A 26,199-nucleotide genomic window follows, 5' to 3' on the forward strand; every position below is an offset into this window, starting at 1 on the left:
AATCGATTCCTTTAGTTTGTTTCCTACCTATGGAATGACATTATATGCTCTTTTATTAGCCATAGTATTAGACTGATGTTAGATGTTAAGCATATTTGGATGTATGCATCTTTTCTGCAATGTCCATTGCCTCGTTACTTCACAGTTTGCTTGAAACCTCACAATTTTAATGAATAAAAAGGAATTTCAATATGTAAGCAAAATTAATTTTGTTCATTTCATATTGTAGAATGGAAGAAAACAGCGGCGATGAACTGTCGTACATTCCCCAAGTTGGAGACAATCAAAAGCCAAAAATAGGTATGAAATTCGAATCTTTAGAGGAGGCGTTTTCGTTCTACAACCAATACGCACGAGAATCTGGTTTTAGTGCGAGAATGAGCAATAGCAAAAAAAGTAAGAAAACAAATGAAGTTATCTGGAAAAAATTTGTATGCTTTAAAGAAGGACATACAGATGCAATAAGATGGAGTAAACAATCAAAAAGTGATGAACCAGTAAAGGAAAGAGCTCGTGGTGAGATTAGAACTAGATGTAAGTCAAAGATTTCAGTTGTGAAGGAACAAACTGGTGTAGGTTGGGTTGTTAGTACCTTCGTAGAAAGTCATAATCATCCACTATCAACTCCTTCAAAGGTGCATTTGTTACGCTCACATCGTACTGTTTCTGCAACAAAGAAAGCACTAACTCAACAGTTTGCTGAAGCAAATGTACCTACTTGTCAACAAATGCGATTGTTTGAAATAGAGTCTGGAGGGCCTGAACATGTAGGTTGCACGGAAAGAGATATAAAAAACTACGAGAAAACGCTTAGGAATGAGCACAAGGGTATTGATGCCGAAACATTGATTGATTTCTTTCTGTCTGAGAAAGACAAGAGTTCAACTTTCTTTTTTGATTACGAGACAGATTCAGACAATAGATTTATTCGTTGTTTTTGGGCGGATCCTGTGTCACGGAGGGCATACACTGCATTTGGTGATGTAGTAGTGTTTGATACAACATATAACACCAACAAATATGGGATGATTTTTGCACCATTTGTAGGAGTTAATCATCATCATCAAACCATTGTTTTTGGTTGTGGATTTTTGAGTGATGAGAAAACTGATTCCTTTGTTTGGTTGCTTAATAAGTTTCTAGAAGCCATGCCTAAAGGAGCACCAAACTTGATCATAACTGACCAGGATCCTGCTATGACGAAAGCCATTGGTGAAGTTTTCCCTAAAACAATTCATCGATATTGTTTGTGGCACATTCTAAACAAATTCCCAGATAAGTTGAACTCGACGACTTTTCGTGACCACTATCAAAGCATAAAAAATGTCATTGTACATTCTACGACTTCTATTGAATTTGAGAGATCATGGGAAGAGGTTATGAATTGTGCTGACTTGGTAGAAAATGATTGGCTGTCATTGATGTATGAGTTGCGACATAAGTGGGTGCCGGCATATTTCAACCATGTATTTTCTGCTGGAATGTCAAGTAGCCAGAGGTCTGAAAGTTCACATTCATTTTTCAAGAAGTACGTATGTAGCAATAACTCGTTGATGGATTTCGTAATTCGTTTCAATAAGGCACTTCGACACCAAAGACACAATGAGTTAGTTGCCGATCATACTGATTTGAACGAGCGATCGAAGGTTAAATCAAACTGGCCAATGGAATTGCAAATGGTGAATGTATACACGAAAAACAAATGGTTGGAGTTTCAAAATGAAATTAGTCTGAGTCATGGTTATTATGTGCAACAAGCATCTATTGGAATTGAGTTTGTGGTTTACAATATCATTAATTTTCAAGGTTCTTCTTCTGCCAAACATAGGCTGCTTACGCATGACATACAAAGAGACGATATATCATGTAGTTGCATGAAATTTCAATTTGAGGGTATTCCGTGCATGCATATGTTAGCATTTTTTCGTATCAACCAAGTTTTCCACTTACCTGATCAGTATATACTCAAACGGTGGACAAAAGATGCAAAGATTGGCGTACATTACACTATGGCTGAGCAAAATGTGGTTGACGATCCAGAAAAGTGTTTGATGTCTAGACATATGAGGCTATCTTGTAAAGCCTCAGCTTTAATTGATATTGCATCTTTCAGTGATGAGGGGACAAACTTTTTGACTGAGCAGTTTGATTCTATTGATAGCAAAATGAAGGAGATGAATATTAATAGAACATTACGCAGTGGAATTCAAAGTAGGAGAAGCTTGGATGGAGCCATTGGTATCATTGATACTTCTGAAATTAGAACAAAAGGACGTGGGAAGAGACTAAAATCATCGAAGGAGAAGTCAACATCAAGGGACAGACAGTGTCGTGGATGCGGGCGTCGAGGCGTGTCACATGACAAACGTAACTGTCCAAATTTGAAAGACGGGTATGTATTGATTAATTTTTTGAGAAGTTAATAATTTCTTTAATATTACTACAGATGACAAAGTTCATTTATCAGGTCAACCTTACAAAATGATAACACTGATGAGAACTCAGATGAAGAAGATTTTGGCTCAATACATGGTAACTCAAATACATAAATTATTTTATGCATTTAAATTTTGTTTATTTCATAATTTTTTTGTAATCATCGTGTACATAATTGCAGGTAGTACAAACATGTGGACAACTGGAATGGGCTTTGATGACTGAAATTAATCTGTATGAAGTTATATGTTTTTGGTGCTGGTGCTTGTATGGTATTAACTTTTGATTACGTATTACCGGGGTATGCCCGAGTAGTTGTATATCGTGTTTGTGGAGGATCGTTGTTGTGATTGTGCCTGGTTGGCATTGTTTCGTATTGGATGTTTGTTGATGGTTTTGATTTAGTCGTTTTGGTTATTTTATATTTTTCCGGTATGCCCTATTTACGGGGAGGTCATGCCGAAATTTCTATTGGGCCAAGAATTTCGTATTGCATAAAATATGGACAGTTAAATTTCTATTCATTCCTTTATGCTAAAATATGGACAGTTTTATTAATGATAGCATCCCATAAACTGTTTTTTTTTTAAAAAAAAATACTTATGTTTCTCTTCAAGTTTAACATGAAGCTTATCGTGTGATTTAAAGATGTATGTGGATGCTAGTTTTTATTTGCTGAAAAATTACTAATTTTGTTACTGATATAGCCGAAAAAAAATTCCACAATTCTTAAATATTAAAAATCACATACCAACATGTCTTACGTCTTACACATTTACCAATATGTAGAAAATGACAAAAACTTGATAATGTATTTTTCAGTTAAACAAAGGTAACAACTTCCAACAACATATTTAACCATGATCACTAAATTGTAGAAATTTCAAATTCTTGTTGGACGGATTTTGTCTAAAAAATTAGACATTTAACGACGGTTTATTATAAACCGTCGCTATGTCCAGTTTTTTTAAAAAGTAGACATTTAGCGACGGTTTAGTAATAAACCGTCGCTATGTCCGGTTATTTTTTTTAAAAAAAGTAGACATTTAGCGACGGTTTTTACTAAACCGTCGCTATGCCCGGTAATTTTTTTTAAACAGTATACATTTAGCGACGGTTTTAACAAACCGTCGCTAATTCCGGTTACAATTTTTTTTAAAAAAAATGCACATGTCAGCTGTCGTCCACGGATACCCTGTACCCAAGAGTGCATGGTATCATCCCTCTATATATATATATATATATCTTTGAACAGACACACACACTATATATATATATATATATATATAGATATAGATATTCAAATAGATTTGTATATATCATAAAAATAATATTTTTGTACCACACAAACATATATATTACTTTGCAGAGACCCAAATCTGTACTTGAACCTTTGAAGTTGCGTATTTTATTATTTAAAACAAAATTATCTTTCTAGGGTTTTCTTTGTCGGAGCGTAATTGGGATGGCCGGCAACACAGTGATCTCCGACGATGAAGGTACACTCCCGTAACAGGAAATTACCCTCAATTTTTGCTGAAATACTTTATTTCATATATTGTAAAAAATTGATCTTTCTTGGGTTTTCTGTTCGGAATTTTATGCCTGAAGATGAAATTGGGGTCGAGGAAGAAGAAATTGACGAAGAGACTTACGGAGACCGAACCCATGACGGCGACGGCGACGGCGATGAGGATGATGAAGACGATGGTGCGTGTCTTACCTCATCTTCGAAATATTTCACATTTATGAATATTTTTAATTATTTAGAGTTAATTGTTCATTTTCATAGTTTAATTGTTCTCGGATTTCAAATTTTCCATTTTTGTTTGGTTTGAACGAAATATATTTTTATAAGTATCTGCATTTTCTTTTTGAAAAAAGTAGTTTTATCAGGTAAGTTTTTCTTTTTAAATTGTTTAATTGAGTTTGGATTTCAAAAAGTTTCAGTACTTTTTGTTGTTGGAAGAAATAACAAACCCCCTGTTTTACGAGAAATTTTATTTATCACCTACCGAGCGAATTTAGTTATTTCCTTTTGCCTAGGTTACTAAAATTTTCAAGTTTTGGTTGGGGTTGGAAGAAGTCCCCACTTTGGTTGGAATGTGAATTATTTGTGTTTCAGGTGTGGTATTTTTTCTTAGGTGCTACTTCGGTTAAAGCGTGGTAATTGGTGATTCTGCATACTCTTAAAAAAATTGGTTATTTGTGGTGTATTGCTATGATTGTGTCACTATATAGTTTTGCATGATTTGTGGGCTTATGCTTTTTCATTGTCTCATAATTGTAGTTTAGTTATGATGTTATTATGCATACTAGAATCTCAGTACACCATGCTGTTATCCTATTGATATAATTTTTTTTATCATTTCTCAAGAATCAGAATTCTGCATATGAAAAAAAGGAATAATCATATCATATTAAAAGGATGAGTTTTATTGTTCTAGACTATGTACATCACAAAATTTATCTCTTGAGATGTCTGGTAGACATCTTTCTCCCTTTCTATTATACTTTATTAGAGCACGGTTCTCTTTTTTCTCACTGTAAAAAATCTGTTCATGATGCTTTCCACCATGAAATCTGTTGGTCTTTTGATACAGAAGAAGGGCAGGATGAATATGAGAAAGATGGTTTCATTGTGGATGATGTTGATGAAGAAGAGGGGGAGGAAGAAGAAAACAGGGCTGATAGTGATGAGGAGAGGCAAAAGAAGAAGAAAAGGAAGAAAAGGTTATTTATTTATTTCATCAATCGCCTGGATACTTTTCTTTACGATATTCACTCTGCTATTCTGTAGTCCAGGGGTGAAAACATGTTTTTTGCCTTGATAAAAATTTCTCTGGTTGACTATAGGGACTCTGAGAGGAATTATGTGCTTGATGAAGATGATTATGAACTTCTTCAGGAGAGCAACATCTCCGTTCCTCGTCCAAAACTTGTAAGTTTGATTTCTTACCTGGTTTGATGCCTAATGCCTTTCACAGATCGCGAGCAAAGTAATTTTGCCTTTTTCTTTTACATATATATTTATATATTGTATAGAATCGGTCATTTATGGTGGAACTTGTTTTTACATAATTAGGAGAGTAAGAAGTTCAAACGATTGAAAAAGGCACGAAGAGATGTGGAAGAAGGCACATCTGGGTTTTCTGATGAAGAGGAGTTCGATGGAAATGGAATAGGAGGGCGTACAGCTGAGGAGAAGCTCAAACGTAGCTTGTTTGGTGATGATGATGGTAAATCTCCCCCGAACCATTTTCTCTCTTCTGCAGGAAAATTGGAACCTTCTTATTGCTAATTATTTCTTAAATATTCTAGGACAACCCCTTGAGGATATTGCCGAGGAGGACGAACAGGCAGAAGAAGAGGATGATGTAGACATTGGTGAAGAAGATGAAATGGCTGATTTTATTGTCGATGAAGAAGAAGTTGATGAACATGGAGCTCCTGTGAGGTACATTTAATGTGCCTAATTTTTGTGGAATCTGGCCGTACACTCTATTCATTGGGAGTATATATCGTCTTATCTTAATGCAGGAGGAAGAAGCCCAAAAAGAGTAGGCAACGACCTGGAATATTATCGTCTGCACTCCAGGAAGCACATGAAATATTTGGAGATGTTGAAGACCTTTTGAGGATACGCAAGTTGGAAGTGAGGGACAGATATGGTGAAACTGATAAAAGAAGCCTTGAAGATCAATTCGATCCCAGTGTACTTTCTGAGAAGTATATGACTGAAAAGGATGATCGAATTAGGGAAATAGACATTCCTGAAAGAATGCAGGTTTGTTTAGTGCCTATAAGAATATCCGTCCTTTCTTTCCCATGACGAGGCTTCCGTTTTCGGTAAAACTTCTATTATTCTTTGTAGATATCTGAAGAAGGTACTGGTCAACCTGCAATAGACGATCTTAACATTGAGTTGGAGAGAGAGTGGATATTCAATCAGCTTGTCGGTGGTGTAGTGCCACCATTAATGAACAAGAGAGGTTCTGCAGCTGAAGATTTAAATGAAGTCAAGAGCCATATTGCAAGATTTTTGGAATTAATGCACGTTCAGAAGTTAGATGTATGTATTTTTTTTCTAAATTGGTGTTTTCCTTTAAAAAGAGACGAGCTTTCTTTATTTTCTGTGTCTTTGTTTATATCAGAATAATGTATCAACTGTCTGTAGTTTTGATCGAGTTATGATTGTTCACATTCACTTTTCTTATTCCAGTATTTCATTTTATTCTTCCTCAGCTTGAAGCATAAGATGATTTGTGCTTCAGCATGAGAGGATTTTAGCTGTAAATATGAAATTCTGAGAGTTTATTTAATCGTTCACAATGTCATTAGATACCATTCATTGCTATGTACCGGAAAGAGGAGATTTTCAGCCTATTACAAGAACCAGATGAGCCTGAAGCTGACATTCAAAATGACCCTAACTGGAGACCAACACTAAAATGGCACAAGGTTAGCATTTAATATTTCTCGTTTGTGACTACGTCAAAGTATTTTTTTTTATTACTCGAACTATCTGTTACTCTCATATAAATTGTCGAATGGTACACTGTTTTATCAACTGAAGATTTTCAACGTGATCAATTTGTCCAGTTATTGAGAAAAAAACTAGCATGGTTAGAAAGCTCCCCTAAAATATTACCATTTAGAAATAATAAATAATTTTATTATTCCAAGAGAGAGTTTCATATGAAATATAATATGTATTTGACCTTTATAAACGAAATTACATTCAGTCTTATGTGGAGTGGGTACTTGGGAAGGTTCAGCAAGATATTCAAACAGTGGTGTGCTGCAGGTGCTTTGGACAATCCATGACTTGGATAAGAAGTGGCTTCTTCTTCAGAAAAGAAAGAGTGCACTACAGTTATACTACAACAAGCGGTTCGAAGAAGAGTCACGGAGAGTATACGATGAGACGCGGCTCTTTTTAAACCAACAACTCTTTGAATCAGTTTCCAAGTCACTCAAAGCTGCTGATTCAGAAAGAGAGCTGGATGACGTGGACTCAAAATTTAATTTGCACTTCCCCCCTGGCGAAGTCGTCCTAGATGAGGGGCAGTTTAAAAGACCAAAGAGGAAGTCTCAGTACAGCATTTGCAGTAAAGCTGGCTTATGGGAGGTTGCAAACAAGTTTGGTTACAGTTCTGAGCAGTTTGGATTGCAGATTTCTCTGGAGAAAATGGTAGGTTCATTTTATTCTGGTTTCCCTTGTTTTAACTGCAATATTAAGTGGGATATTATTTAAAATCTTTGAAGAGAATGGATGAATTAGAAGATGCAAAGGAAACACCTGAAGAAATGGCCTCTAATTTTACGTGTGCTATGTTTGAAACGTCTCAAGCTGTTCTCAAAGGTGCAAGGCACATGGTATGCATGTTCTCTGGATTTTGAATCGTAAATGCACTTTCAGTGATTTTCATAGGTCTTATTAAAGTTTGCTATCTTGCACTACTCTCCAGGCAGCTGTTGAGATTAGCTGTGAACCATGTGTCCGGAGGCACGTCCGTAGCATCTTTATGGAAAATGCTGTAGTGTCAACCAGTCCTACATCTGATGGTAACGTGGCAATTGATTCTTTTCACCAATTTGCTGGAGTCAAGTGGTTACGAGACAAACCATTTACTAGATTTGAGGATGCAACTTGGCTTTTAGTTCAGAAGGCTGAAGAGGAGAAGCTCCTTCAAGTAACTATCAAGCTACCAGAAGTAGTTCTCGATAAGTTGATAAGCGATTCAAATGATTATTATCTGAGTGATGGAGTGAGCAGATCCGCTCAATTATGGAATGAACAGAGAAAATTGATTCTTCATGATGCGTTCTACAATTTTCTTCTACCTTCAATGGAAAAGGAAGGTAGATCTCTTCTGACTGCTAGAGCAAAAACCTGGTTGCTATGGGAATTTGGAAAGCTGTTGTGGGACAAAGTGTCTGTGGCGCCGTTTCAGCGAAAAGAAAATGATGTCAATACAGATGAAGAAGCAGCACCCAGGGTTATGGCTTGCTGCTGGGGCCCTGGTAAGCCAGCTACTACTTTTGTCATGCTGGATGCAGCTGGAGAGATTTTAGATGTGTTGAATGCTCCATCACTCAGCCTTAACAATCAGAATGCTAATGCTCAGCAACATAAGAGAAATGATCAGCAGCGGGTGCAGAAATTTATGATGGACCACCAACCACATGTCGTCTCTCTAGGGGCAGCTAATTTGTCTTGTACTCGGCTGAAGGAAGATATTTACGAGGTAACATGGTCGAACTAGACAACTAGTTCTCATGTTTGTCTTTTTTTTTTTGTAATCGAAATCATTATCCACCTTTTTGAATTCACCCTTTGGATGCTGAGCTTATTCTTTATGATTGTGCTTCTTCTATTATCAGATTATATTCAAAATGGTGGAGGATAATCCGAGAGATGTTGGTCACAATATGGATAATTTGAATATTTTCTATGGTGACGAATCTCTTCCACGTCTATATGAAAATTCTCGCGTATCTGTGGATCAGCTTCCCTCCCAGGAAGGTAATAAACTTTTTTTGTTGTTGATATTTTCATATGTCAAGGTTGAAAAAAATTCTGTTATCCTTTAAAGGTCATGGGCAAGTTGTGGCTCTTACCGATGGTTCTGACATAAGATGCATGGAGATGTAGAAATAGATATGATTTTTTTCCGTTCTTCAGGTATTATTAGACGTGCTGTGGCTCTGGGACGCTATCTTCAGAATCCATTAGCCATGGTTGCAACATTATGTGGGCCAGGTAGGGAGATATTATCTTGGAAACTACATCCTTTCGAGAATTTTCTCACTCCTGATGAGAAGTATGGGATGGTTGAACAAGTTATGGTGGATGTAACTAACCAAGTTGGTCTTGACGTTAACTTGGCTTCCAGTCACGAATGGTTGTTTGCTCCTCTGCAGTTTATTTCTGGGCTTGGACCCAGAAAAGCAGCTTCTCTCCAAAGGTCTTTAGTAAGATCTGGAGCCATTTTCACTAGGAAAGACCTGTTGACACATCATGGTCTTGGTAAAAAGATTTTCATTAATGCAGTTGGATTCCTTCGAGTCCGTCGTAGCGGATTGACGTCCAGTAGTACTCAATTTATTGATTTGTTAGATGATACAAGAATTCATCCAGAGTTTTACGGCCTTGCTCAAGAGCTGGCCAAAGATATTTACCGGGAGGATGTCAATGATGATGGCAATGATGATGATGATGATATGCTGGAAATGGCCATTGAACATGTCAGGGAAAAGCCTCAGTTATTGAGGGCCGTCGATGTTAATGAATATGCCGATCAAAAAAATCGTTTGAACCGAAAAGAAACCCTGAATGATATAAGATTGGAGTTAATTGAAGGATTCCAAGATCGTCGCAGAACATATGTAGAACCTAGTCAGGATGATGAGTTTTACATGATCTCAGGAGAAACTGAAGAAACTTTATCGGAAGGAAGAATCGTACAAGCAACAGTGCGAAGGATTCAACCTCAAAGAGCTATTTGTGTCCTTGAATCTGGATTGACTGGCATGCTCAGCAAGGAAGATATTGCTGATGATTGGCGGGATATTAATGATTTATCTGATAAACTTCATGAAGGTGATATTATAACATGCAAAATCAAATCAATTCAAAAAAATCGTTATCAGGTGTTCTTAACTTGTAGAGAAAGTGAAATGAGGAATAACCGCTTCCAGAGCCATCGGGGTATGGATCCTTACTATCATGAAGAACGCAGCACCTCACACACTGAGCAAGAAAAAGCTCGTAAAGAAAAGGAGCTTGCAAAGAAGCATTTTAAGCCAAGGATGATTGTCCACCCTCGATTCCAAAATATTACAGCTGATGAAGCAGTAGAGGTGTGTTATCAGTCTCCAAGTAGCGTATCATGATATATTATTTGTGCCTCTGTTGCATTTCATTTGTGCTGATATGTAATGCTTCCATGAGTACAGTCCACTTCATTGATCATGTGATTTTATCTCATGATTTTCGATTGTGGATGCTGTTAAGAAAAGAGTGCGAGTGCAATTCAAATTGTGGAAGCATCTATTACATTTCTTAGTTTGTGGATGTTGACATTTGTTTATAGAATGATCAGTGCTCCTGTCATGTATTTCATTGACTTAGACACCAAAACATGATCGTGCAATTTTTAAACTGGAAGTATGTATCTGTGTGTGTACATCAGATTCTTTTACAACAGTAGAAACGTTCACGCTTTTTGGCGAATACCTCGTGATTTTGTTTTAAACTTCTATGTGAGACGTGCAATATATTTTCAAGCACAATATATTACATACTTCTGCTTTACTGTATAGGCATACTTTGATTTTATGTAGCCATCAGGGTTTCTTCCTTTTCCAAACAATTAGAAATCCGTGATAATATTTCCTCTATGTTTGTTTTGATAAATTTAGCTTTTTTTGGGTGCGTTCATCCTTTCTTTTTCCAATTGTGGACAGTTTCTTTCAAACAAGGATCCTGGTGAAAGTGTCATCCGTCCAAACGTTCGTGGTCCTTCACATTTGACTTTAACATTGAAAATCTGTAATGGGGTTTATGCAAACAAGGACATAGTTGAAGGTGGGAAGGAACATAAGGACATCACAAGCTTGCTTCGAATAGGAAAAACATTGAAAATTGGAGAGGACACCTTTGAGGATCTTGATGAGGTAATTAACCTGAGCCTTTTATTTGAACAATTGACGAATTATTGATTTGGCAAATGTATCCCAAATAATTTCAAATGATGTCTAAGGGAGGTTGTAAGTTGCAATTTTGGGTTTACCATCCATGATTTTTTTTCTTTTTCATTTTAATGACGCTGAATCTGTATGGGGAACTAACAATTTTTCATGGGGATGGAAAAGAAGCAACTTTTTGTTTATGCTGTGGTACAATTTTAGCTGATTTTTGAAGACGTGGATCTGCTTACTGGAGAAGATCCTTCTTGCTTGTTGTGTGCCTGTTCTCTTATAAGCCAATTGATCTTTAACAAAAAAGAGTCAGTGTTCCTCAAACTCAATTAGTGATGAAATTTACTTTTCTCCACACTATTCAATATTGAATATTCAACTTTTGTCTGTAACTTTGCACTTTGTGTTATTCTAGTTTAATGGGTTTTTTTTTTGGTTCTGCATTCTTTGCTTAGACCTCGTACCCATTCATACTGGCACTGCATTGGATTTTACATGAGCATCTAGCGATGACAATTGTACAATTTTGCATGTTGTTTATCATGGTATGTGTTTTTCATTCAGGTAATGGATCGATATGTGGATCCATTGGTAGCTCATTTGAAGGCAATGCTTAATTACAGAAAGTTTAGGAGGGGCACTAAATATGAAGTTGATGAGCTCCTTAGAATCGAGAAATCTGAGAATCCAATTAGAATCGTCTATTGCTTTGGTATATCTTATGAACATCCTGGCACATTCATCTTAACTTACATCCGATGTTCAAATCCACATCACGAATACATAGGTCTCTATCCGAAGGGATTTAAATTCCGGAAGCGAATGTTTGAGGACATAGACCGTCTTGTGGCATATTTCCAGAGACACATTGATGATCCTCTTGATTCTGCACCATCAATTCGATCTGTTGCCGCTATGGTTCCAATGAGAAGTCCTGCAACTGGCGGCTCATCTGGTTTTGGTGGAGGTTGGGGTGGTTCAGCACAGGATGACAGGTGGAGAGGTGACCAATCTATGGACCGAGATAGGACTTCTAGAACAGGTAAGCCTGAATGTTAAGCTTCAGTCTCGTTGCATTTATTTATGTTGTATTTCAATTTGGAGACGAGATGTTCTACTTTAAGATAACTAATGCACTTGGGTAGGAAAACTCTTTTATCTAAAGTGTTTCTCATTTTTTTTTTTCGAAAACGAAAAGAAGTGATATTTCAATGGAGAATCCTTTTTTTTGTCTATTTAACAAAAAGCGTCTTGCAAGAAGCCAAAAGCCAGAAGAATTGGTTTCGTGGTTTTTAAACTACATATTAAAATTTATAATCACTTGCGTTTTATCTATCATATACTTGGAGAAACCAAGAGTAATGAATTTTTTGGTAAATTACTTGAGTTCGGACGATTTTTTTATGTTGTGACTACAAATGTGTTTTTCCAGCAGGGAGAGATGAGTATAGAAATGGTGGTGGCCCGGAGGGTCATCCCAGCGGGGCTCCTAGATCATACGGTAGCCGTGGACGTTTGCGTGAGCGAGGCTCATATGGTGGTAATAGAGGAGACAGGTAGGAGTCACAAAGGTGTTGATGGTAGAGAGATTGGCAGTGCTGGAATACTTAGCCTTGCCCTCGTAAGTTATCTCATATGGTGGTACAAAGGTGGTGATGGCTGGAATACTTAGCCTTGCCCTCGTAAGGTATGGTGTCATACTTTTCGGTGCTCTCGATAGATCAGGTATAATATTTATTCCAACTACCTCAACATTTGTGTATTATTATTATTATTTTCATAAAGCAATGGAAATAAACCAAATTATTATTATTTTCATAAAGCAATGGAAATAAACCTTTTGGAAGTTGGATTAGACTCTCGATTATTTTAAGTTGATTATATCGAAGGGATGCATTTCAATCCTATACGCAAAGACGTACAATACTGCAAAGACAAAAAATATGCGATCATAAACTATTACTTCTTGTTTTTAGCTAAATGCTTGGGTTCATAAAAATGGTAAAGTTTTAATTAATAGATTCTCTTAAATTTCTGTTTCTCCTGATCAGATGCGACACTTTTTAATGAATTCATTTCTTTAGTTCAACCGAACCAAAATAAAATATTATAATGGAGATAGTAAATTGTGCAAGGATGTGTATGGGGCGGAATCGAGAAGATGCATCTTCCTCACCAAATCTTCAGATGGAACACAAATGGATAATGATAAATTTTATAAAAAAATTCTATTAGATTTTACTATTATTTAATTAATTTTACAACAATTAATAACTACATTATTTTTAAAAATATAGGTTATATACACGCCTATTAAATTGTCATATGGGGGCTTTGTAACGTTTCCTCTCCAAGAATTTAAATGAGAGTTAATATTTATTTATGTTCTACATTTGATTAAATAGACTATATTATTTTTATCTTTTATAATTTAATACAAATCAAAAGTAATAACAATTATTAATCGCTCTTTTTTTTCAGTAAATAACCTAAAATTTTATTTACTCAAAAAAGTATATTTGATTTTATGTATGTAAAAATATAAATTATACATGAAGAAAATGATTCCGTTAGCAGTATGCTTTGTTTAACTCACTTCCAATCAAGCTTTTCTTGATCGATTGATCCCCCACGAACTGGATCGATGAGGAGCCATGGCAGGTGGATTCAGCAAACTAAATGAAACAAGAAGCGAGGTTGCAGACAATATGATTAGAAACAAAAATCATTTTAAAGGTATTTTGTTACAAACTAAGCATAGAAGCCAAACACCAGTATAATCACAGAACAAACCACATCAACTTACCATTATTTCACTTATCATGACATCTTTTCATAGGTTTAATCCCCCACAAGCGTTCTTGTCTTTGTCCAGTCACAAGTTCCAAAACCAGAACAGAACAAAAACAACTTTAGAGCTAAGAGATCACAATTCTATGAAAACTAACCATGTTAAAGCAAAATCCGCAAAACAATAAAAATCGATGCTCGACAAAAGAGAGGCAGAAGGTGACAAATATTCAACAAGAAAAGTGGAGTTACCCACTATAAATCACCTCAGACACCCTTAGAACTTGACTGACCTCGTACATTCTCCATAATCGATTTCTTAAAGCAACTGCACATTGGTAATTCTTGAAGCTGTATTTGTTCCTGCATTGTGCTGAATCTTTTGATGCATAATTCACTTGTTTGCTCATATATGAAGGTGCATCATCTTTCATCCTGAACAGGAAAAAATGTCCACTTTTCAAAAACTGCTGATTATCCAAGATGCATCGAGGAATCTCACCGTTTCACCGAGACATGTTCTGCGGAATTTCTCTCTTTGTTCCGGTGATATTATCAAGCTTCTTGGAATCATTCAAGCTTTTAGGAAAGACAGAAAATATGTACTCTGAACTTGGTATGTCATTCCGAGCAAGTATTTTTAACTGATTGTTGGATTATGATATTCATGTGACGCTGCATATTAGCAAGCTGAGAGTTGCTGTTGGATATGCCAAGAAGCAACACGCGATTCTTCCCGGGTACTTGACCCATCTTATCATGCCTCGTTAAAACAAGAAATCGGACTTGCTAAAAGGAAATTTCATATGGATACTCTTGGGGTGCAACAATTGTCTCTAAAATATAATGGTTGAAACATAGTTATTAAGCTGCCACACAATTTAGAAAATTTTACACCTTTACCATCTTATAGCTTTAGATCAACAAACGTTTGGTTCTTAAGATGCAAATTTGATCTCGTATACTTGCCAGGTTTTGTCAAGTTAATAAAGCTAAACCTGATCTTAGACTCTGGTTAAAGATATTTTGATAAATGTACTTCCTATTTCAATCGTAACAAATTTCATTCAAAGCTCCAGCTTGACAGATACTTGGTTCTTGCAATCTGTTACTTGCAGGCAACTAAAAGAAGAAGTAAAATACTTCACAGAGAACCTGGCATGTGGAATATCTGAGATAAGACAAGATAAGAACATCGAGATCATAAAACCACTTCAGCAGGTAACTGAATTTGGCATGTCATCTTCAGGCACAGGGCAAGAGACAAACTCTAACCAGGAAAACTGTAAGAGATTAATTCCCTCGAAGTTTCATTAATAAATACAGTAAGTACAATTTGTTAGCTATTAACTTTCAATATCTGAATCAGCAGGGAACCTACCGAGTGACACATTCCCTGGTTCTGCTTGTTCGTTGTGCATTAATAGGACTTGGATTGGACAAAAGAGGCAATTTACTTGTATGGAACTTCACTCTGCAACAAAAGAATTTTCTCAAAACAATTTGTTATCCGATCATGGAAGGAAGTTATACAAAGGAGTATTAAATGATCAGAGTAATGTTTTGATCTGGGAGCAACCTTCAGTCTCAATCAAAGAAGAGGAGTTTGAGAGAGAAGTTAAGAGCCTTGGAAAAGTCAGACATGAATGGAAATGATTATAGGATATTGTTCTGAAGGACAACAAAGGATGCTGGTCTATGAATGTGTGTAATGGTTCTTTGAACTGGCATTTATCAAGTAAGCAGACAGTATACTTATTCAGTTACACATCTAGTCGAATAAAATTAGAGTTTCTTCTTAGTTCTTACTCAATCTATAATCTATTTCTTCAGACAAAAGCAGAGACTTAACATGGGAAAGAAGAATGAGTATAGCACGTGGAGCAGCTAAAGGTTTAGAACGTTTGCACAGAGAAAGTATATATGGAAGCGTGAGGCCTAGCAACATCCTCCTTACCCACGACTATAAGGCATTGGTAAGATTAATCGGTTCACTGTAACTGCATAATGCACAGACGTAAGGCAAAATATTGGTGTATCTCATTCTATCTACCATGTAAAACATATCAGCTTTCTTGCTATGGACTTGCTATGAATAAATACAAGGACTTGAGACAATCTTCTGAATCTTTGGTACTAAAGACTTTCGAACATTTGGCACCAGAATACGGGAAATCTGGAATAGATTTAAGCAAAGCAGATGTATTTTCCTTTGGGGTTGTTCTTTTGGAGCTGATCACTGGGCGAAAAAGCTTAGAAGACACAGATGGGGAAAGCTTCTTGAGATGGGTAATAACATTGAAATTTGATTCTCATAACCTTTACATGGCTCTCACAATAAAATCTGAGGGGCTGCTGTATGAATGATCTAAATCTATTTTCTTGCAGGGAAGACCACTTCTAAGACAAAAGAAGTACAAGGAATTGATAGATCCGATGTTACAAGATTCAGTTGATGTTTTTCAACTCTACTGGATGGTTCACGTGATAGATAAATGCCTTAGCTGGGATCCCAACAATCGGCACTCAATAAAGAGGTAGGCCTCCTCTCCTCCATCTTTAGTGATCCAAATTTGATCAATCACCAGGTTTGATCACCAAATTCCTTGAAGAAGCTCAAGGCTTCTGGCTTTCTCTTAGTAGCTGGCGTCTGGTGAAATCTCTAGTTGCCATAGTACTCGAGCATCTCAATGGTGCAGGCCACACACAAAAAATTTGATTCCCAGTGATAAAAACATTCATAACACATAAGTTATTGCATACACTACCAATGCATTTCTCTGTTGTAACTTATCCAGGCATTTGTTCCACAAAAACCAAATATTTGGACATCTCGCCACAAAGTTAGAATCCTACGATCAAAGGAATAGTTTCTATAGTAAAAGTTTAAATTTTTTGTATGATCTTTAACTAATTATATCAAGTTGAAATTATCTGGATGAAGGTTGCAGAGGATTTGACCGGCGTTGAAGATTTCTCGCCAACTGAATCTGAACTAATGACATGGATCAGACGGTAGAGAATGACACTGTTTGAATATCATGAGCACCAGAATTCAACGATTCTTGGGATATTCTGAAGTCGAACATGCAATTTTGAGGCTAAGACTGTAAACTATTTCGGTAATCTGTTGGTCCAAAAAAGTACCGAGGTGGCTTCAGCTATCGCTAGATATGGCAAACAAATTTACAGTTGTTTGAATCTGGGTGTTCGTATATGAACTATATATATTATTCTTCACAGATATATATCTCTTTGAAATATGGAAGTCCACAACCACTGTTTTTATAAGTAGTGGGGATGAGCCAAATCGGACCTTTAATGAAAAAAAAAGAGGAAGAAGAAAAATTCGAACCAAATGTAAAAGTTGCCACAATTCTTGTTGATAAATTGTCCGATGACCAACCCCAAAATAAGGCAATCTACATTGAATTTAAGCGTAATTTTGTGGGTTAGCTTATTCCCGTGTTCCTTTTTAAGATAAGGATTTTGGTTTTGGTTGGGCATGAGAATCTTGCCCCCCTCCCTATTTCACCGCGGTCCTTTCTCCGCCGCTATCCAGACTCGCTTCAAGAAGCATGCCAACACAGCCCAGACCCGACTAGAGACTCGAACCCCCGATCCGAAGCTCGATTCCCTTGCCTTCCACCGCAACCGCCTCGAACTCGTCCTTAGGCTTCACACTCTCTTCTTAGCCAAGAAACGTTTCCCCTTTGTCTCTGTACAGATACTCTCTCGATGTTCCAATCACGCCGGCATCGATACCCTTTCAGCTGGTGGTCTTTTGCGGAAATATCCGCATGTTTTTCAGGTATTTGCTCACCCTGTCCGTCAAAATGCTTGCTTTAAATTTACGCACAAATTTGTGGAATTGCTCAGGAAAGAGGATGAGGTCGTTTGTGGAATGAATGATGCCAACGTAATTAAGATAAAGAAGATACTGAGCATGTCCGTGAATGGGAGAGTTCATATACATGCGATAAGATTGATGAGAAGGGAGTTGGGATTGCCTGAAAATTTTAAGGATTCGATAGTTGAACTTCATAGTGAGATTTTCAGAATGGTGGGTTTGGAGATAGTGGAATTGGTTGATACCAATGAGAGTGGAGGAAGGTTAAATTTTGTTGCAGAGATTGAGAAATGGAGACATAAAGAGTATATAGAGAAATGGTTTAGCGAGTTCGAGATCAAATATTCTTTTCCAATTCATTTCCCAACTGGATTTAGGATCGCTCCTGGGTTCAGGGAGAAACTGAAAAATTGGCAGCGCCTTTGGTATGTTAAACCTTATGAAAGGATGGAAAATGTCCGGATCCGTTCATGTGGGGGGTTAGAAAGGTATGAGAAGCGAGCCGTGGGGATTATTCACGAGCTTTTATGCTTGACAGTGGAGAAAATGGTGGCGGTTGAACGATTGGTGCATTTCAGGAAGGATCTAGGAATTGAGGTTAACTTGCGTGAGCTTCTTTTGAAGCATCCTGGCATATTCTATATCTCTACCCGAGGGAATACACAAATAGCCTTTTTGAGGGAAGGTTATAGTAGAGGCCGTTTGGTCGAACCAAACCCAATATATGATGCACGGAGGAAAATGTTTGAGCTTATAATGTTGGGCTCCCGTAATACTAGCGAACTGAGGGTGCAGGTAGAGGCTGAGGAAGAGAGAAAAGATGCAAGGAACAATAAAAAAAATAGTGAGACACAAAGTGGTGATTTTGTTATTCCAATTTTGGAGTCGTTCAGACAGCAGTGCGACAAAGACATTATTGCTCATCCAAGTTGTCTCTGCTTGAAGGATTTGAGCGAATGAAGCCTTTGAGAGACAGCTGTTCAGGGATGGTTTGGATTCATCGTGGGATGCTTCTTTTTCAACCATTGTGCCTCATGAACTTGGGTGCCATAGAGGTTGACTCACCAAAAACTTCATATAATTTTTTTAAGTGCTTGGTAATGTTGTAGTTTGAACATTTTTTGCTGTAACTGAATTATAAATTTTGGAACATGAGATAGTTTATATATAGTTTTCAGGTTTTGGAAGTCCATCGTTCTTTGGCCAAAATCATATGTTGGGTGTAGAATTCAGGTCTTTTTTCTTGTGAATAGCAGAGGTGCATTGATTGATAAGACATCTTCTGATCTGATGGAATAGTCTCCAATGCTTCCGCTCTCCATTCCTCCCTCATGCAGCAATGAGGAGAGTATTGCTGTTGAAAATCTCCCTTTGGGACCCATTTCAGCTTCAGTTTGGACAAAATGAGAAAGAAAATGGCTAAGAAGGTTAGGCTAAGAAGAAAGGGGCTCGTGTGGAAGTGCCTTCTAAGGAAGAAAGGGCGATAGCCACATTCGAAGTTGAAGATAAGAATGTGTAAACTTTTACCTCTGGATATATTTAAGGCCAACTCTAATTTGTTTCCTTGGATCCCGTTGCAGTTCATAATTCATTTTTCTTTCATGTAGTTGAAGCTGGAAGTATGTCTAAAGATATAATTTTGATCATTTACCCTTAATGTGTTTTATCTGTTTAATTACATCACTATATTCTTGGAAATCGATAAGATTTCGATACAAATAATGTGAGAAGTTGTACTTATTCTCATTATCTGCTTTTCATAGAAGAATAATGATGGAATTTTACATAAGAATATAACCTCTTCCTCAGTTGACACTTACCGCTGATGATGCATGCATAGTAAGCAGTGTCTTTTGTGTCGTATGTGTGACCGCATTGTTAATCAGCCTGGAAAGAAATCGAATAAGTTTTGAGCTTTAGTGAATCCATGTGCGCCATTGTCTCAAATTATCAGAAATGTTACAATGGTTTGACTTTCAGGATGTAGTCTACAAGTTTTGCGACAACTTTGACGTCCTACGAGCTTGTGGACCAGGGACATCACTATAGGGTAATATTTACATAACCGTTGCTTGGTAATTACAACTGTATTATCATTTAGAGGTTAGGTCCATCTGTGTTTGGTCTTGTACAGAAAGTGAACTAATCTGAATGCAAATGACTCCTAAAGTCATGAGATAAGGTACCCCAACACTTTAATTTCAAATGCTGGAAAACCCCCAACTCTTGATTTATCAATGTATTCCCAATGCTGATATTTGTTCACGGAATTCTCAAATCCTAAAATATGAATTGATACGATCCGGGTGAATCGGGTGAGCGGAGTCGGGGCAATCCACCGGATGATGATTTGTGTTTTGTTTAAAGAAATGAGCAAGGAGATGTATCTTGTAGCGAAGATATACCTCTGTATAATATGGCTTCGACTGTGACCTGCAAACAGGAAATGAACTCGTGAATGGGCGCTGGAGAGATATCTGGCGTGACCACTCTGATGCTTAAGTCAGGTGAAGATGAAGAATACAAGCGATATATGTGAAAATATATGTGAGTGCTTGAGAGTTCAAAGTTTTTAGCATCCGTAAATGAAAGTAATACCTGGTATTTATAGTAGTGAAGGTGGTAGATATCTTGTTTTCAGTGTTTACTTGCCACTTGCCCTCTTAGATGTTGACATTCTGTCATGCCACCCTATTTTTTCATCGTGTCACATCAATAAGATTTTGTCATGTACGCTTCTCGAGACAAGATCTTATCTTCTGAAATACTCGAGTGGGGCAGTGTTATCGAGGTAGCCCAGGTAGAATGCCTCCCGGGAGCTTATATGAGAGCCCAGGCTTCTGGTTGCCCGGGGAGTTGAGCCCGAGCTTGCACCTGCCCGGCTTCAGAAGAATCCATCATGCATATTGACCCTGATTTGGGAATCCATTTGATATCTCGGGTAATTTATGATCCGGGCTCTTATGGGGATATCATCACCCATCCCTTAAATAGTCGGGCTAGAGTCATACTCGCTGTCCCGATCAGTCATGCTTGGATTCCCAAATAGATAATCAATCTTGTTTTATGAAAACATCGGGGGCTTCATGTCTCCCATAGATGGGATGAGGTATCGGAGCCTCATGTCTCATAGACTTGAGATAATATGTCGGGGCCTTGTGTCTCTCGGGCTTTGAATAATGTGTCGGGACCTCGTGTCTCCCGGACTTGAATAATGTGCCGGGACCTCATGTCTCCCGAACTTTAGATAATATGCTGGAGCCTCATGTCTCTCGGGCTTGAATAATGTGTCGAGGCCTCGTGTCTCCCGGACTTGAATAATGTGCTAGGGTCTCCTGTCTCCCGGACTTTGAATAATGTTCTGGGGCCTCATATCTCCCGGACTTTGAATAATGTGTCGGGGCCTCATGTCTCCCGGACTTTAGATAATGTGTCGGGCCTCGTGTCTCCCGGAATTGAATAATGTGCTAGGGCCTCCTGTCTCCCGGACTTGAATAATGTGTCGGGGTCTCATGTCTCCCGGACTTTAGATAATATGTCGGGGCCTTGTGTCTCCCGAACTTTAGATAATCTGTCGGGGCCTCATATCTCCCGGACTTTGAATAATTTGTCGGGGCCTCTTGTCTCCTGAGCTTTAGATAATGTGTTGGGGCCTCATATCTCCCGGACTTTGAATAATGTGTCGGGGCCTCATGTCTCCCGGACTTAGATAATATGCCAGGGCTTTGTGTCTCCCGGACTTTGAATAATGTGTCGGGGCCTCTTGTCTCCCGAGCTTTGGATAATGTGTCGGGGCCTCATATCTCCCGAACTTAGATAATATGACAGGGCCTCATATCTCTCGGACTTTGAATAATATGCCGGGGCCTCATGTCTCCCGGGCTTGGGAATGGTCGAGGTGTGGTGCCCCGAGCCAAGGTTTAAGAATGAGCCTTTTATCCTTGTAAAGTATTGATTGAATAGACATGTTTATCACCTTCTTTTTGTTCGTCTCTCAGCAACCAATGTAATATTTAGCTTGTTCACTTCACAGGGTTTTGGCATATAATGTTGAAAACTTAAATGGCAATTGCGTTTGTGCAGAAAACAAATCCCATCGTAGCTGAGATTTTCTCCTTGATGTCAAGGGACTAAGCTCGCCATGCCCGGTATGCTCAAAATCTTTTGTTTCATTCTCTGTACTTATAGCTCTATGTTTCGTGAACAATGGAAGAAACTGAGAGTGTTATTTAACAGGTTTTTGAACAAAGGTTTATCTGACTTCAATTTTGGCATTGGACTTGGGATTCCTAACAAAGGCCAGAAAATGCACATTTTTCAAACCTAAGTTCATTTTCTACGCTACTTATCTGTCCGAGAAGATTGGTTGGTGAAGATACATAACCGTATATATGCTTCTCAAGGACAACCCGGAATAACAATGCTATCCAATTTTCAAGTACTTCGAGAACTGGTTCCAGGATGAGAATCGACACGGTGACTTCTTCTCAGCATTGATGAAGTCGCAGCCACAATTTCTTAATGACTGGAAGGCAAAGTTTTTGTCACGTTTTTTCTGCCTTTCAATATAATAACACCTCTGATATTACTGTGATTTGTACTTTGTCGTGCCATTCTGGTAATTGTGTACTCATTTCTTGATGATTGTGATCGAAGGTGTACCTGACAATGTACTTAAACGACTGCCAAATAACAGATTTTTACAAGGACATTGATCTGTATACAGAAGAATTTAATATGCATGTCATCATTGAGGCAATTGTTGGCTCTGATTATCTTACTCTTGGCTAAAACTCGGTCTTTAGCCATTTCTTTATCTTCCCTTTTCCTGTGACATAAAAAGTGAATAAATTCTAAGTATGATCTCTGCACGCGTTGTACTGTGATTAGTTTTCAACTGAACTATAATTCTTTATGCAGACAAACCGCAGGACTTCCGGGAAAAAGGTATTGGACATTGAGAATCCAATTAAAGAGGAAGTTCGATGATGGTGGAGATCAACCAGCAACTTCTTGCAATTGAGAGTGATGAAATCGCATCAGTGAAGAACTTGAAGAGAATACCCCTGGTTGCGGCTATGGTTTCCGAGATATTAGCTGCGTAACTGATGAAACCTGTTGAATCTGGTTCAGTGGACTTCGGAGAGTTTGAGCCACAACTTGTTAAATGATTTCTCGATAGATTTTTTTTTGGTTACGGTTTGTGGAGTACTCTTACATCTGTATTAACAAGTGAATGAAATTAGGAGACAGCAATTTGCACGGATATGGCCGCTTCTTTGGCAGTTTCTGAAAGGCTGAAACGCTCAAATTTTGTAATTTTTTACTGGCTAAGATTCAAATGTGTTGCTGTCTTTAATAAAAGTTTAGGATGGTGGTTTTGTTTGAGTAATACTTACGTTGCCTCTAATTAGGCACTTTTGGATTTTTAGTCAGTCATATGTTGAGGGTAAAATGCATTTGATGTGGTATTTAAAAAGGCTCAAGTTCCTTTAATTGGGAAACAAAACGCAAAATGCACCGAAATTGAAAGGACTCAAGACAGCAGTTAGGAAATGGAGAATTAACTTTGGGTGGATTGTTTAATTTAGATCAAGATAGTTTATTATGATTGTCAATAAACTTAAAACTGAGCAGGAGATGGTTGAAATTCCCATACATGAAAAACAGATTTCAAGTTATCATGTCTAAATCTCTCAATGCTTAATGGCTTCATTAATATGTATGGTTTTCCCATGTATATACACAATTTCAAATGTTCATTCCTAGACGAGAGACACAGAAAGCACAACGAAACCAAGCCAAATACTAATGGGACCTTCTGGAGTTCAGTAGGCATTTTACACGCCAATGAATACAAAGACATATCACTAACCGTAAAACAGAAACTGGATTATTTTTTCAGTCTGATTTTTGCCGTATCATCTCATCCTTTTTGGGACGAAATAGTAATCCAAATATCCAAACTGCAGCCAAAGTCGCTTCAACTGGCGCAAGCCAATAAACTATCAAATGCTCCTTGCTGATATGTTCTCCATTTGCAAAAGCCCACCCCATTACCTAAGAAGTACAAAAACATATTATATATCGCAAGATTCAGAACAACACACAAATGCAGCTTACTGCATGAGAGATATAAAAGAACAAAGACAGATTATTCCCATCAAAATGTAAAAATATCCCTCTGCAAATTCAAAGTAAGAGTAATTATACTCAATATCCAGTAGATGGTTACAGATCCAAAAGAATTGGAGGATGTAAGATCAATCAATGTACGGCACATGGCAATAGGGGGCAGTAATTGCTTCCTAACACAAGAATTATAAAGTATAGTTCAATCAAGAGGAAAAGAAATATTTACAGAGGCTGGATTCATGCATCCCCCAGTTAGATCAGAGCCGAGTATATGAAGACTGATCTTAGACACACTTGAGATCCATGTTTTCATGAAACTTCCAGTAATCTTTCGGGAGAGTGCAAGGGATATGAACACAATTGCAAACGTCAAAAGACCTTCAGTTAATGCCCCTTTTGCAATGTCAACATTCAAGCGCGGGCCTCGTCCAATTCCAGGAAAAGTGTCCAGGATGAGCCGTACCCCACAAATTGACCCCACAACCTTCACGAGTGAAATACAAGAAAAGATATGAGCGGCAAGCTTTATAAAGGACTAAACAAGATATTAAAAAAAAACGGGCAGTTGATAATGGAGAAGTCAGCCATAAAAAAACTATTTATTTCTTTAAAAAATGACTTTTAAAAGCAATCTTACAACAATCCAACATCCCTATTTCACAAACGCTCAGGAAGCTTTTAGACTGAACCTCGTTTATGGTAATGTCTGGTGAAGTGTTGGTGTTCTTCCAATTTCATGAAAGTTATCACACGTGTAAAACTGAAATCTTTGAATCAAGGAACCATGTATTTTCTTATAAACTCTTTAAAGGCAATAGAAGTAGAGAAAGCATAATCCTACGAGAAAAAACTTCAATTATGTGTGAATATAACCGATTAGTAAGCTTTTTATGCCATCTTCAGTGAGAAAATGCCTGATTATTGTTTATTACTTTTGCCATGTTCAGCTTGTGTTAGGGATTGGCCCTCCACTTTGAGAACCAGATTTTAGGATATTAAGTTTTAACACAGCTCTAAGGTTTTAATCCTGTGACTGGCAGAAATACAAAGCAGGAGTGCTATTAGTCCATGTGCCCAAGAGTCGAATCAAAACCCAAAAAAAAACTTGTCTTTTTCACGAGAGTCTATTCAAAGTAATTATGATATTATTATCCACACCGTAATTGTGCTCACGAAGCTGATATAGGATCATACTATTGCATCCTTTGAATTCACACAATTGATTTAGGTATATGCATATATTTAATCATTTCTCGCAAGCTTGTCATTTACGTCCGTATTCCCTCAGAGCCCCAAAAGCTGAGACAAGAAAACTCGGCATTAAGGCAAGCAAAACTAGGCAGTTATCAGGCAAATAAAACCAGGATCTTGAGCAAAATTATCCTTGTTGAAACAAAAGGCTAAAACTTATGCCTCATACCAAACTAATGTAGAATAAACTCATGCTCGCGACCAAGCTTATATTCCCCAACATTAAAAAAATTACTCGTTCTACATCGCCTAATGGACACACAAGCACGACTCAAACAAAAAAGGGCCCGACAACATGTCAATTATCAAACGAGAAACAAACTATTACACACAAAAAAAAAAAAAAGAACAAGCAGAAAAAAGCGCCACCTGAGCAGGAATCCTGGCACCAAGAGTGAAGAGAAAATTGCTAAAATCTCCAGAAATAGCGGAGGACAAAAGGTTGAGAGGGTTGTATGTCCCGCCGTCAGTGGCTTTGCCCAAAAAAGCAAAGAAGAACATGTTAAGTAAAGAAACAACGCATCTAATGATTTCACCCTTGACATCGAGAGATCCGTATCCCAAGATTCTGTGCACAAAAATCTTGATGAGCACGCTTGACCATACCCACATAAAAGACATCGCGAAATCCGCGACCAGCAGCCGCCTTGCCCCGGCGCCGCCCGGCATTTCTGACGCACCACCTTCCTCCTCGGTCAGACGGGCTCAGACTTGTACGAAAATGGGCTGAAGTTGGATCGATACGAAGTTGCTTGGAAGGTTTTGCTGCAGCTTGTAGGAATCTTGGCTTTGGTTAGTCCCCGTTCACCGAGGCTACATGATTTGTCGGGTTCTCCATAAAATTGTAGCGGTGTTGACCTTTTATTTTATGACATTAGGGGAAACGTGTGTCAAACATCCAAATAATTGTGGAGCTAATATTAGTATCAAAATACGACCAGGATGTGGTCAATTTCTTGGTATTGCCAAAAAAATGAGTGTGTTTATATTTACATAAAATAAATATAGATAAATATGGTCGTTGATCATAA

The 26,199-nt window shown here is 37.7% G+C and overlaps 5 protein-coding genes and 1 long non-coding RNA gene across 18 annotated transcripts; 4 read left to right on the forward strand and 2 right to left on the reverse strand.

Moving 5' to 3' along the window:
- The first annotated feature begins 230 nt into the window (after nt 1-230).
- LOC140804454 (protein FAR1-RELATED SEQUENCE 5-like) lies at nt 231-2,661 on the forward strand. The gene is made up of 3 exons (XM_073160494.1): nt 231-2,392; nt 2,468-2,532; nt 2,618-2,661. The coding sequence occupies exons 1-3, from the start codon at nt 231-233 to the stop codon at nt 2,659-2,661; spliced, it is 2,271 nt and encodes a 756-aa protein (XP_073016595.1).
- A 1,129-nt stretch (nt 2,662-3,790) lies between these two features.
- On the forward strand, nt 3,791-13,057 carry LOC140805175 (transcription elongation factor SPT6 homolog). 4 transcript variants are annotated; one of them, XR_012112283.1, is made up of 19 exons: nt 3,791-3,935; nt 4,048-4,146; nt 5,040-5,169; nt 5,293-5,377; nt 5,522-5,675; nt 5,758-5,893; nt 5,977-6,223; nt 6,311-6,508; nt 6,778-6,897; nt 7,244-7,630; nt 7,705-7,815; nt 7,908-8,687; nt 8,824-8,965; nt 9,125-10,302; nt 10,909-11,118; nt 11,707-12,184; nt 12,575-12,713; nt 12,792-12,903; nt 12,945-13,057. XR_012112283.1 is itself a non-coding variant. In XM_073161402.1 (18 exons), exons 1-17 carry the CDS (start codon nt 3,902-3,904, stop codon nt 12,700-12,702), a joined length of 4,617 nt encoding a protein of 1,538 aa, XP_073017503.1. In that variant the 5' UTR covers nt 3,791-3,901; the 3' UTR covers nt 12,703-12,713; nt 12,792-13,057. The 4 variants fall into 4 exon arrangements, 3 of the variants coding, with proteins under 3 accessions (XP_073017503.1, XP_073017502.1, XP_073017505.1); XM_073161402.1 differs by having other exon boundaries at nt 12,792-13,057; XM_073161401.1 differs by having other exon boundaries at nt 12,575-13,057.
- A 653-nt stretch (nt 13,058-13,710) lies between these two features.
- On the reverse strand, nt 13,711-14,332 carry LOC140804229 (uncharacterized). The gene is made up of 3 exons (XR_012112137.1): nt 14,226-14,332; nt 13,949-14,007; nt 13,711-13,817 (listed from the first exon to the last, which is right to left on the reverse strand). It is a non-coding gene; the product is annotated as an uncharacterized lncRNA (long non-coding RNA).
- A 116-nt stretch (nt 14,333-14,448) lies between these two features.
- Nucleotides 14,449-16,473, forward strand: LOC140804456 (proline-rich receptor-like protein kinase PERK8). The gene is made up of 8 exons (XM_073160496.1): nt 14,449-14,534; nt 14,619-14,672; nt 15,051-15,217; nt 15,305-15,567; nt 15,610-15,670; nt 15,766-15,908; nt 16,003-16,221; nt 16,321-16,473. The coding sequence occupies exons 1-8, from the start codon at nt 14,449-14,451 to the stop codon at nt 16,471-16,473; spliced, it is 1,146 nt and encodes a 381-aa protein (XP_073016597.1).
- On the forward strand, nt 15,079-22,157 carry LOC140804227 (protein ROOT PRIMORDIUM DEFECTIVE 1). Of its 10 annotated transcripts, XM_073160091.1 has the most exons (4): nt 17,242-19,297; nt 19,763-19,832; nt 21,866-21,930; nt 22,019-22,157. In XM_073160091.1, exon 1 carries the CDS (start codon nt 17,438-17,440, stop codon nt 18,740-18,742), a length of 1,305 nt encoding a protein of 434 aa, XP_073016192.1. In that variant the 5' UTR covers nt 17,242-17,437; the 3' UTR covers nt 18,743-19,297; nt 19,763-19,832; nt 21,866-21,930; nt 22,019-22,157. The 10 variants fall into 10 exon arrangements, with proteins under 10 accessions (XP_073016188.1, XP_073016190.1, XP_073016189.1 ...); XM_073160087.1 differs by lacking the exons at nt 21,866-21,930; nt 22,019-22,157 and adding an exon at nt 15,079-15,217 and having other exon boundaries at nt 15,305-19,297; nt 19,763-20,329; XM_073160089.1 differs by lacking the exons at nt 21,866-21,930; nt 22,019-22,157 and adding an exon at nt 15,558-15,670 and having other exon boundaries at nt 15,766-19,297; nt 19,763-20,329.
- Nucleotides 22,158-23,466: 1,309 nt separating this feature from the next.
- Nucleotides 23,467-26,036, reverse strand: LOC140804932 (probable aquaporin SIP2-1). Its single transcript, XM_073161089.1, has 3 exons — nt 25,538-26,036; nt 24,144-24,401; nt 23,467-23,842 (listed from the first exon to the last, which is right to left on the reverse strand). The coding sequence occupies exons 1-3, from the start codon at nt 25,835-25,837 to the stop codon at nt 23,684-23,686; spliced, it is 717 nt and encodes a 238-aa protein (XP_073017190.1). The 5' UTR covers nt 25,838-26,036; the 3' UTR covers nt 23,467-23,683.
- Nucleotides 26,037-26,199: the final 163 nt, after the last annotated feature.

The sequence above is a fragment of the Primulina eburnea genome, chromosome 11 (genome assembly GCF_022965805.1).
Source record: "Primulina eburnea isolate SZY01 chromosome 11, ASM2296580v1, whole genome shotgun sequence".
Classification (NCBI taxonomy): Eukaryota; Viridiplantae; Streptophyta; class Magnoliopsida; order Lamiales; family Gesneriaceae; genus Primulina; species Primulina eburnea.

What these genes read in the sequence shown, in the direction of transcription:
- LOC140804454 (XM_073160494.1), top strand. Translation starts at nt 231, where the DNA reads ATGGAAGAAAACAGCGGCGATGAACTGTCGTACATTCCCCAAGTTGGA. An exon ending in TGTCCAAATTTGAAAGACGG is followed by an intron (nt 2,393 to 2,467) that starts GTATGTATTGAT and finishes TTCATTTATCAG; the next exon opens with GTCAACCTTACAAAATGATA. An exon ending in AGATTTTGGCTCAATACATG is followed by an intron (nt 2,533 to 2,617) that starts GTAACTCAAATA and finishes ACATAATTGCAG; the next exon opens with GTAGTACAAACATGTGGACA.
- LOC140805175 (XM_073161401.1), top strand. Translation starts at nt 3,902, where the DNA reads ATGGCCGGCAACACAGTGATCTCCGACGATGAAG. An exon ending in AAGAAGAAAAGGAAGAAAAG is followed by an intron (nt 5,170 to 5,292) that starts GTTATTTATTTA and finishes GGTTGACTATAG; the next exon opens with GGACTCTGAGAGGAATTATG. An exon ending in TCAAAGGTGCAAGGCACATG is followed by an intron (nt 7,816 to 7,907) that starts GTATGCATGTTC and finishes ACTACTCTCCAG; the next exon opens with GCAGCTGTTGAGATTAGCTG.
- LOC140804456 (XM_073160496.1), top strand. Translation starts at nt 14,449, where the DNA reads ATGTTCTGCGGAATTTCTCTCTTTGTTCCGGTGATATTATCAAGCTTC. An exon ending in TTAGGAAAGACAGAAAATAT is followed by an intron (nt 14,535 to 14,618) that starts GTACTCTGAACT and finishes GCTGCATATTAG; the next exon opens with CAAGCTGAGAGTTGCTGTTG. An exon ending in AAGTTAAGAGCCTTGGAAAA is followed by an intron (nt 15,568 to 15,609) that starts GTCAGACATGAA and finishes ATTGTTCTGAAG; the next exon opens with GACAACAAAGGATGCTGGTC.
- LOC140804227 (XM_073160087.1), top strand. Translation starts at nt 17,438, where the DNA reads ATGAGAATCTTGCCCCCCTCCCTATTTCACCGCGGTCCTTTCTCCGCC.
- LOC140804932 (XM_073161089.1), bottom strand. Translation starts at nt 25,837, where the DNA reads ATGCCGGGCGGCGCCGGGGCAAGGCGGCTGCTGGTCGCGGATTTCGCG. An exon ending in GTGCCAGGATTCCTGCTCAG is followed by an intron (nt 24,402 to 25,537) that starts GTGGCGCTTTTT and finishes TCACTCGTGAAG; the next exon opens with GTTGTGGGGTCAATTTGTGG. An exon ending in GATGCATGAATCCAGCCTCT is followed by an intron (nt 23,843 to 24,143) that starts GTAAATATTTCT and finishes TGTACTTCTTAG; the next exon opens with GTAATGGGGTGGGCTTTTGC.